The sequence below is a fragment of the Oncorhynchus gorbuscha genome, linkage group LG13, assembly GCF_021184085.1.
Source record: "Oncorhynchus gorbuscha isolate QuinsamMale2020 ecotype Even-year linkage group LG13, OgorEven_v1.0, whole genome shotgun sequence".
NCBI classification, from domain to species: domain Eukaryota; kingdom Metazoa; phylum Chordata; class Actinopteri; order Salmoniformes; family Salmonidae; genus Oncorhynchus; species Oncorhynchus gorbuscha.
Genome location: NC_060185.1, coordinates 89,435,533 through 89,447,071, shown reverse-complemented (window position 1 = coordinate 89,447,071; position 11,539 = coordinate 89,435,533). Strand labels below are relative to the sequence as shown.

General features: G+C 46.1%; 1 protein-coding gene across 1 annotated transcript in view; it reads right to left on the bottom strand.

The window, feature by feature from the left end:
• Positions 1-11,539, bottom strand: part of frmpd3 (FERM and PDZ domain containing 3) — a 169,430-nt gene that overhangs the window by 5,233 nt on the left and 152,658 nt on the right. The window contains exons 9-15 of the mRNA XM_046296051.1: positions 10,916-11,035; positions 8,854-8,990; positions 5,610-5,736; positions 4,960-5,049; positions 4,554-4,733; positions 3,960-4,095; positions 1,324-2,274 (exon numbers count right to left, since the gene is read on the bottom strand). Of these exons, the coding sequence (XP_046152007.1) occupies positions 1,324-2,274; positions 3,960-4,095; positions 4,554-4,733; positions 4,960-5,049; positions 5,610-5,736; positions 8,854-8,990; positions 10,916-11,035 (1,741 nt within the window). The remainder of the gene's footprint in view (positions 1-1,323; positions 2,275-3,959; positions 4,096-4,553; positions 4,734-4,959; positions 5,050-5,609; positions 5,737-8,853; positions 8,991-10,915; positions 11,036-11,539) is intronic.

The window sequence follows — 11,539 nt, the reverse complement described above, 5'->3', positions numbered from 1 at the left end:
GACATGAAATATCACAGACAGGTGGAAAGCAGTCATTGATTGTGCAAAGATGGACATCAAATAAACGGTTTCTAAGTACTAACTCATCAAAATCCCTTGATGTTTCTTTTAAAGCTCTGCTAACCGTCTGTGAGTAAAACCTTGTTTTGCATCAAATTGAATTTTAATCAAGACTGAGGGAACACTTGTGTTTCTCTCACTATCAAAATATACAGCACAAGAGACTTTGTTCAGTGTCAAGCAGTGTTCTGTAAAACAACACGTCAAAGCGTCTTTTGTCTCTGTTTTGGGATGCTAAAGCTTTGAACTTGAATTATGCTATCAAGCCAGGCTCAATTCATCGGGGCGTGGACGCTACCAGGTGTTTGAAAGTGTTCCACAGGGATGTTGACTCCAATGTTTCCCACAGTTGTTCACACAGGAAACTGTTGAGTGTGAAAAACCCAGCAACATTGCCATTTTTGACAGATAATAGTTGCGCTTAGCACCTATTACCATACCCCGTTCAAAGGCACTTAAATATTTTGTCTTCCCCATTCACCCTCTGAATAACACACATACAGAGTCCATGCCTCAATTGTCTCAAGGCATAAAAATCCTTCTTTAACCTGTCTCCTCCCCTTCGTCTACACTGAAGTGTACAAAATATTAGGAACACCTGCTCTTTCCATGACATAGACTGACCAGGTGAAAACTATGATCCCTTATTGATGTCACTTGTTAAATCCACTCAAATCATTGTAGATGAAGGGGAGGAGACAATTGAGATATTTTTTTTAATACATTTTTTATTTAACCTTTATTTAACTAGGCAAGTCAGTTAAGAACACATTCTTATTTACAATGACGGCCTGCACACATGGATAGACATGGATAGTGTATGTGCATCATTCAGAGGGTGAACAAAAGATTCAAGTGCCTTTGAACAGGGTATGGTAGTAGGTGCCAGGTGCACCGGTTTGATTGTGTCAAGAACTGCAAAGCTGCTGGATTTTTCATGCTCAACAGTTTCCCAGGTGTATCAAGAATGGTCCATCACCCAAAGGACATCTTGCCAACTTGACACAATGTTGGGAAACATTGGAGTCAACATGGGCCAGCATTACTGTGGAACGCTTTCTACACCTTGTAGAGTTCATTCCTCGACGAACTGAGGCTGTTCTGAGGGGAAAAGGGGGTGCAACTCAATATTAGGATTGTGTTCCTAATATTCTGTACACCAAGTGTATAAAAACATTTCAAAGTGCCCTTAGTTGTCACTGAGCCCTAAAATTAACAATTAGCACTAAAAATAGCCCTTGTAGCATGACTCGGCATGTTGACCTGTGGTCTGAGCTGGCTGTTGGGGGTGATGGGGGAAATCCTCTGATGCAGCTAGGGCCTCCAGTGCCTGCAGAGTGGACACCAGAGCATCATCCAGCTCCTGGGCATGGTCCCGTACTGTCCTGGTGGCCACGTTGTCTATCAACGTCACCGGGACATCCTCTGGAGCCGGTACCACTTCCTTGGCAGAGCTCTTGCCTGCAGTTGCCCCAGTTGTAGTGCTTGGACTGGGGATGGAGTTTGGGTTTGGTTGAGACTTCCGTCCTCTCTTGGAGTCGTCTTCATCCGAGCTGTTGTCCCTGAAGCCAGGCGGAGGGTCAGCAATGGCTGGCGGAGGAGGCTGCAGCTTTCTTCCTACTTCCTCCACCTCTTCTTCCTCTTCCTCTTCGTTCCCCGGCGGAGGCAGGGCCATGAGGTCTACTGCACCAGCATCACGGGAGGCACAGGCGCTGGAGCAGTGCTTCGACGAGCCGCCGCTGCTTCCACCGTCTAAGGCCACTCCCTCTGCCCTCAACCCGGCCTTGCAGGAGTCACAGAAGAACCGTGTAGTTCGCTGGGACTGCCCCATGGTTTGGGCTCTGCTCCTGAAGACCACTGAGCTCTCCTGGACGGGGTTCTCTGGCCTCTCGCCGATCGTCTCCGTGCTCCGGGGGATTGGGTCAGACTTGGCACTGGGCCGCTCTGGTACCTCTTGGGAAATTAAGTTCTCATTGATGTCGAGCTCGGGTTCTGCCTGCATTTGGAGCTCCTGCAGCTGTTGTGGCTCCCGGAGATGGACGTGGCATAGACCCAGGTGTTGGGACTCTGCGGGCAGTGGGGCGGTCGCTGTCTTCTGAGACTGGGAACCTGGGTCCCTCGTATGGGATCTTTCCCTCTCATCCCCTCGTCGGTCTCCACTGGGCACCGCTGTGACGCCAGAGCGTGGGTGGGCGTGGTGGGAACCTCTGTAATCTGAGGACAGAATTGTCAGAGCAATTGAGAGGCTGAGAGGTGAGGAATCGCATGGGAGGATGGAGTAGGTCCTTATGGGAAAATAGAGGAGAAGGCTGGTGGATGTTTTTCAGTGATGGATGCTGGAGGCTGGAGTTGGAGGTTTGAGGTAAGTCTGGTGGGATGTTATGGGACGTAGTGGCCTTCCTCTCATGCAGGCAGATGGAAACAGAGCTGTTTGAATATTGTTTGAATATTACATGTTGATTACAGAGATAAAAGCAAGGCAAAACCCCTGAAATGTTACGCTGTGCATGGAGGGAGAGAATAGTCCAATGAAGATGAGACCTCAGGATGGAGATGGGCGACAGCAGAGGTGATCGGTAGCTGTTGATATGGTTTAGGTCCGGATGCACAGATGCATTATGGAGAAGCAGGTGTCAGTCCAGTTGGATTGAGCAGAGTTGGTTGCAGTATAATGGTTTACATGCAATGCCTCACACTTGCAGACACACACAAAAACCTGTAAATGAAATCCTTGAGATGCAATTTGATATGGAGTCAATGGGGGCATTGGATGCTAAGTTTGAATGCTGAGTTTGTATCTTGAGTTTTATTGTTACAAAATGTAGGAAAAGCAAACAGTATGGAAATGATTTTAACCTTAAATGAAAAATACTTTCAGTTTTTTTTAAAGCTAATAATAATGGATTGTCTGTAACACTTCCTGAAAAACTAGACCTACAGAAACACCATGAAACACCATGTATACAAAAGTATGTGGACAGTTCAAATTAGTGGATTTGGCTATTTCGTCCACACCCGTTGCTGACAGGTGTATAACATCGAGCACACAGCCATGCAATCTCCATAGACAAACGTTGGCAGTAGAATAGTCTTACTGAAGAGCTCAGTGACATTCAATGTGGCACCGTCATAGGATGTCACCTTTACAACAAGTCAGTTCGTCAAATTTCATCCCTGCTAGAACTGCCCCGGTCAACTGTAAGTGCTGTTATTGTGAAGTGGAAACATCTAGGAGCAACCACAGTTCAGCCGCGAAGTGGTAGGCCACACAAGCTCACAGAACGGGACCGCCGAAAGCTGAAGCAATGCCAAGCATCGTCTGGAGTGGTGTAAAGCTCGTCACCATTGGACTCTGGAGCAGTGGAAGTGTGTTTTCTGGCGGTCCGACCAACTCATCTGTGTTTGGCGGTGCCAGGAGAACACTACCTGCCCCAATGCATAGTGCCAACTCTAAAGTTTGGTGGATGAGGAATAATGGTCTGGGGCTGTTTATCATGGCTCGTGCCCCTTAGTCCCAGTGAAGGGAAATCTTAAAGATACAGCATACATTCTAGACGATTATGTCCCACTTTGATTCAACAGTGTGGGAAAGGCCCTTTCCTGTTTCAGCATGACAATGTCCTCACTAATGCTCTTGGGGCTGAATGGATGCAAGTCCCCGCAGCAATGTTCCAACATCTAGTGGAAAGCCTTCCCAGAAGAGTGGAGGCTGTTATAGCAGCAAAGGAGGGGGGACCAACTTCATATTAATGCCCGTGATTTTGGAATGAGATGTTCGACGATCAGATGTCCACATACTTTTGGTCACGTAGTATACATTTCTTAAACATCAACATATAGTGTGAATATGCAGTTTCATTGCAAGACCTAATAAATCAAGGAGGTGACTACTAACATACCTGCCTTGATCATATAAGACTGACCAGGTGTCCGGTAGTAGATGGCTCGTTTGGGGTCCACGAACAGCTTGTAGTAGCCGGAGATGAGACAGGCGAAGTTACTGGCATCAGGCCACTCCATCAACAGGACCAGAGGCTGTAGGGGTGGATCATTAAGACTTAGATTCCTTTATTGTCAATTGTACACAAGGTCCAACAGAAATGTGTCTTCTGCTTTAGCCAATAATGTAGATAGATTGGCTTTATCCCAGCCCCTCCGAAACACACACACACATATTCATACACAAAGGTTGGAAAGGTTGGAGCAGGGATGGAGAGAAGTTAAGAGACCTCAACAAAGCACTTGACTGTATATTTAATATAATGGCCATACCGGTACTTCAACTTGTTTTATGTTGCAGGTTTGATTTAATTTAATTTCATTTGAAAGGAATTCTTCTGTGCAGTGAAAATCTATGCTAGGTAGCATGGCCTACACATATGATGCAAGGATTTATGGCAAAACAAACACATCTCATTCTATTGAGTTCCACCCTGAGCCTCATAATGCCCTTCTAGATCTATAGTTGTACATGTGTTCAATCTGTCATATACCTTGGCCTCATGTATGGCCACCTCTACGCGGGCAACGCCCTGGTTCTCCCGGTGCAGCTGTATCTTAGCAACGCGACTGAACTCTGTCAGAACCGTGGTCAGGTTGTTCTTTAGGTCGATCACATGACCGATGCCGTGCCGCGGACCCACCAGCAGCGTAGTGGCCGACTGCTTCTCATCCTGTGGATCAATCAGTCAGTAAATCAATTAATCAAACATAAACATGAGCTGTACGTTGACAAAAGAGAAATTCATCATAAAAGAGTGGGACTCATATATGATGTGAGAATACAACATTGGAATGTTCATAAGGGAATGGTAGGCCGTCATTGTAAATAACAATTTGTTCATAACTGACTTGCATAGTCAAATAAAGGTTAAATAAATAAATAAATGTTGCCATTACTAGTCCGACGGTGTGGAACAGCAAGCCTCCAAAGGGCGGAAGATCGTTGAGCACACGCATGTACTGCAGCTTTCCCTGGAGAGGAGGGACCTGTCAGTAGACACAACACAACACTCAAGGGCCCAGTCTCAATAGTCTCTAGTGGCTTTCTCTACTCGTCTCCTCGATCTGCACTAACATTAAAGAACTGGACAGGTGAAATTAAAACCCTAGCTGGCATCCTTCATTATTGCTTTCACTTATCTTGTGATTTCAGATCAGTGGAGATGAAGGAGAGGAGACGAGGAGGAGAAGCCACTTAATATGGTTGAGATTCACCCAAGGACGACAAGACGGATGTGGTCGCCCTGTTGCTAGCTTCTACTCGTGAGATTCACCCAAGGATGACCATTGGATTTTATACTGCGATACTATACATGTCCTCTTGGGGTCACTGTTTAGCCATGTATTGGGGCACAAGCACACTTTAAATATGTATGGAACTCCACAGCCAGTCAAATCCAAAGATAAACTGCTTAACGGTGAGTGCAAGCCCTCAGATGAAAGGTACGCTATACAATGAATCTGAATAACTTAGTGTTATAGCTATGCTGTATCTAGAGAATATTTACGGAAAGGAAGGTCATTGTGTGACAGAGAGGACAGATCACCTTATTGCCGGAGGGAGGCGGATGCTGATAGGTTTTGAGCAGCTGTGACAGGGTCTTACACACATTCTTCTCCTTGATGGTGGGAAGCAGAGTGAGGGGTAGGAAGGGTTCCAGACCCCACTCCTTCCTGCGGAGGGAGAGAGAGAGAAAGAGAGGTGGGAATAGAGAGGAGGGGGGAGAGTAGAGAGCAAGGGGAGAGAGGAAGAAAGAAAGAGAGAGAGAGAGAGAGAGATGGTATACTCAGTCAGATGCTGACAGCTGTGGGACTATGTCTATATCTCAGGGAGAGACCCCCAGGGAAGACTCGTGGGCTACGTTCCAAATGGCACCCTATTCCTTTTATAGCCCTGTGGGCCCTGGTCAAAAGTAGTGCACAACATAGGGAATAGAATGCCAGTTGGGACGCAACCCAACGACTGCTCCTATTCTCTGTCACACTGCAGGATTGACAAGGCTACCCTCAGAGTCAGACTCAGACAGGAGGGAGAACACTGGCTCTTCTCTGTCTGTGTGACTGAATGACTTGACTTGCAACGACTGTTATTTCATTGTATTCACTTGCCTATTATGTTTTTGTTGAACGCAATGACTGTAAGTCGGTCTGGATAGTATCTGCTAAATTAGTCTGTCAGAGTGAATTAGTTATCAGAATTATCTACACTCAACAAAAATATAAACACATGCAACAATTTCAAAGATTTTACTAAGTTACAGTTCATATAAGGAAATCAGTCAATTTTTCATTCATTAGACCCTAATATATGGATTTCAAATGACTGGGAATACAGATATTCATCTGTTTGTCACAGATACATAAAATATAGGGGTGTGGATCAGAAAACCAGTCAGTATCTGGCGTGACCACCATTTGCCTAATGCAGCGTGACACATCTCCTTCACATAGAGTTGATCAGGCTGTTGATTGTGGCCTGTGGAATGTTGTCCCACTCCTCTTCAATGGCTGTGTGAAGTTGCTGGAACTGGAACACACTGTCGTATATGTCGATCCAAAGCATCCCGAACATGTTAAATGGTTGTTATGTCTGGTGAGTATGCAGGTCATGGAAGAACTGGGACATTTTCAGTTTCCAGGAATTGTGTACAGATCCTTGTGACATGGGGCCGTGCATTATCATGCTGAAACATCAGGTGATGCTGGTGGATGACCGGCACAATTATCATTGATAAAATACAATTGTGTTCATTGTCTGTAGCTTATGCTTGCCCATACCATAACTCCACCACCACCATAGGACACTCACAGGGTTGACATCACCAAACCGCTCGGCCACACAACGCCATACACTCTGTCTGCCATCTGCCATCTGACCAGTACAGTTAAAACCGGGATTCATCTGTGAAGTGCACACTTCTCCAGTATTTCAGTGGTCATCGAAGGTGAGCATTTACCCACTGAAGTTGGTTACGATGCCGAACTGCAGTCAGGTCTAGACCCTGGTGAGGATGTCAAGCATGCAGATGAGCTTCCCTGAGACGGTTTATGACAGTTTGTGCAGAAATTCTTCGGTTGTGCAAACCCACAGTTTCATCAGCTGACCGGGTAGCTGGTGTCAGACGATCCCACAGGTGAAGAAGCTGGATGTGGAGGTCCTGGGCTGGCGTGGTTACACGTGGACTGACTGTGGTTGTGAGGCCGATTGGACGTACTGCCAAATTCTCTAAAACAACTTTTGGAGGCGGCTCATGGTAGAGAAATGTGCACCTGTGAAATGATCATGCTGTTTAATCAGCTTCTTGATATGCCACACCTGTCAGGTGGATGGATTATCTTGGCAAAAGGAGAAATGCTCAGTAACATGGCTGTAAATAACTTAGTGCACAAAATTTGAGAGAAATACGTTTTTTGTACGAATGGAAAATGTCTGGGATCTTTACATTTAACATTACATTTAAGTCATTTAGCAGACGCTCTTATCCAGAGCGACTTACTTTAATTTCAGCTCATGAAACATGGGACCAACACTTTACATGTTGAATTTATATTTTTGTTCAGCGTAGTTATCTGGTAGCGTCTGTCAGAGTGATCTAGTTGTCTGGTAATGTCTGTCACTCAGAGTGATCTAGTTATCTGGTCATTTCAGTCAGAGGGATCAAGTTATCTGGTAATGTCTGTCAGCCAGAGGGATCTAGTTATCTGGTAATGTCTGTCAGTCAGAGGGATCTAGTTATCTGGTAATGTCAGTCAGAGGGATCTAGTTGTCTGGTAATGTCTGTCAGTCAGAGGGATCTAGTTATCTGGTAATGTCTGTCTGTCAGAGGGATCTAGTTATCTGGTAATGTCTGTCACTCAGAGTGATCTAGTTATCTGGTAATGTCTGTCAGAGGGATCTAGTTATCTGGTAATGTCTGTCAGAGGGATCTAGTTATCTGGTAATGTCTGTCAGAGGGATCTAGTTATCTGGTAATGTCTGTCAGAGGGATCTAGTTATCTGGTAATGTCTGTCAGAGGGATCTAGTTATCTGGTAATGTCTGTCAGAGGGATCTAGTTATCTGGTAATGTCTGTCACTCAGAGTGATCTAGTTATCTGGTCATTTCAGTCAGAGGGATCTAGTTATCTGGTAATGTCAGTCAGAGGGATCTAGTTATCTGGTCATTTCAGTCAGAGTGATCTAGATAGTTGGTATGTCTGTCAGTCAGAGTGATCTAGCTATCTGGTAAGTTGGGGATTTGACTAAATGTGTGGCCTGAGGGAATTGTAATTTCTTGGTGTCAGAGTAACTTGAGCTCGTGGTTTGAGTGGTTTCTGTTTTTAATATTAGATGGATTCATTATGGATCATTTTGATATACTTTTAGAAGCTCAGCTGGATACCACACTTCTGCACATTAGAGCTGAGACATTTTTAATGAAATATAATGGAATACGGAGACACGCTTTTCGGTCTTTGAGGTGACTGAGAGATGAGTCATGCAGCTGAGGGATCCATTTTGTCATAAGACAGACAGACAGACAGACAGACAGACAGACAGACAGACAGACAGACAGACAGACAGACAGACAGACAGACAGACAGACAGACAGACAGACAGACAGACAGACAGACAGACAGAAACGCACACACACACACACACACACACACACACACACACACACACACACACACACACACACACACACACACACACACACACACACACACACACACACACACACACACACACACACACACACACACACACACACACACACACACACACACACACACACACACACACACTTACTCCACATTCTTGAGGGAGATCTTCTGATTGGGTCTGGCCAACGACACCGTGATGTAGATATGAAGCGCCGCCAGCCGCAGTGTGATATCAGACTTCCAGTCCATGCCGAAGCGCTCTTTGATGACGTCATTGCGACTCTGTGGTGGGGAGGGGGTAATGTCATGTTATTCTGGTTATACAGTTTTAGGCACAGCGATAACAGAGATGGATGTCCTTGTCAGGAACCTCTTCCAGCAATTTCATGCAAAGGGGTGAGACACAGAGATATTGAAGATGCACTGGTTACTTCATTTATTTGTGTTGGACGTAATGTGAAATTGCTTTTGGTAACATTCTAGAATGAGATGGAGAAGGACCTAAATCTGGAACTACTCATTTGTGCCAGAAGTTCTAATCCTTTTGTTGGCTCAGTGGGCTGAGGGGTTCCGCTGCAGAAAGAACCCCTTGACGATACAAACAGAACCATGAGGTCTGTATCCATGGTATCCCCACCTACAAGTACCTGAAGGCTATATCACTAGCTGTAGAGGTACCTGAAGGCTATATTCCTAGCTGTAGAGGTACCTGCAGGCTATATCCCTAGCTGTAGAGGTGCCTGGAGGCTATATCCCTAGCTGTAGAGATACCTGGAGGCTATATCCCTAGCTGTAGAGGTACCTGCAGGCTATATTCCTAGCTGTAGAGGTACCTGAAGGCTATATTCCTAGCTGTAGAGGTACCTGCAGGCTATATTCCTAGGTGTAGAGGTACCTGCAGGCTATATTCCTAGCTGTAGAGGTACCTGCAGGCTATATTCCTAGCTGTAGAGGTACCTGCAGGCTATATTCCTAGCTGTAGAGATACCTGAAGGCTATATTCCTAGCTGTAGAGGTACCTGCAGGCTATATTCCTAGCTGTAGAGGTACCTGCAGGCTATATTCCTAGCTGTAGAGGTACCTGAAGGCTATATTCCTAGCTGTAGAGGTACCTGCAGGCTATATTCCTAGGTGTAGAGGTACCTGCAGGCTATATTCCTAGCTGTAGAGGTACCTGCAGGCTATATTCCTAGCTGTAGAGGTACCTGCAGGCTATATTCCTAGCTGTAGAGGTACCTGCAGGCTATATTCCTAGCTGTAGAGGCATCTGAAGGCTATATTCCTAGCTGTAGAGGTACCTGAAGGCTATATTCCTAGCTGTAGAGGTATCTGAAGGCTATATCACTAGCTGTAGAGATACCTGAAGGCTATATCACTAGCTGTAGAGGTACCTGCAGGCTATATTCCTAGCTGTAGAGGTACCTGAAGGCTATATCCCTAGCTGTAGAGGTACCTGCAGGCTGTATACATACCTGTATGTAGAGGTACCTGCAGGCTGTATACATACCTGTATGTAGAGGTACTCGAAGGCTGTATCCATACCTGTATGTAGAGGTACCTGCAGGCTGTATCCATACCTGTATGTAGAGGTACCTGCAGGCTGTATCCATACCTGTATGTAGAGGTACCTGCAGGCTGTATACATACCTGTATGTAGAGGTACTCGAAGGCTGTATCCATACCTGTATGTAGAGGTACTCGAAGGCTGTATCCATACCTGTATGTAGAGGTACCTGCAGGCTGTATCCATACCTGTATGTAGAGGTACTCGAAGGCTGTATCCATACCTGTATGTAGAGGTACCTGCAGGCTGTATCCATACCTGTATGTAGAGGTACTCGAAGGCTGTATCCATACCTGTATGTAGAGGTACCTGCAGGCTGTATACATACCTGTATGTAGAGGTACCTGCAGGCTGTATCCCTACCTGTATGTAGAGGTACCTGCAGGCTGTATACATACCTGTATGTAGAGGTACTCAAATGCTGTATCCATACCTGTATGTAGAGATACTCGAAGGCTGTATCCATACCTGTATGTAGAGGTACCTGCTGGCTGTATCCATACCTGTATGTAGAGGTACCTGCAGGCTGTATCCCTACCTGTATGTAGAGGTACCTGCAGGCTGTATCCCTACCTGTATGTAGAGGTACCTGCAGGCTGTATCCCTACCTGTATGTAGAGGTACCTGCAGGCTGTATCCCTACCTGTATGTAGAGGTACTCGAAGGCTGCAGGGTCCCTCCTGAGCAGGTCTGCCGGGTCCTTGGGGAAGAAACAGATGCGGAAGAGACACTTCATCCCCTGGAAATACGTCCTGTGCACCACCTGAGGAGAGAGAGGGAGACGGCATGAATAACATCTTGTCTTCAAGAGAGCGAGAGTTGCACCCCTTCTGAAAAAACCTACACTCGATCCCTCCGATGTCAACAATTACAGACCAGTATCCCTTCTTTCTTTTCTCTCCAAAACTCTTGAACGTGCCGTCCTTGGCCAGCTCTCCCGCTATCTCTCTCTGAATGACCTTCTTGATCCAATTCAGTCAGGTTTCAAGACTAGTCATTCAACTGAGACTGCTCTCCTCTGTATCACGGAGGCGCTCCGCACTGCTAAAGCTAACTCTCTCTCCTCTGCTCTCATCCTTCTAGATCTATCGGCTGCCTTCGATACTGTGAACCATCAGATCCTCCTCTCCACCCTCTCCGAGTTGGGCATCTCCGGCGCGGCCCACGCTTGGATTGCGTCCTACCTGACAGGTCGCTCCTACCAGGTGGCGTGGCGAGAATCTGTCTCCTCACCACGCGCTCTCACCACTGGTGTCCCCCAGGGCTC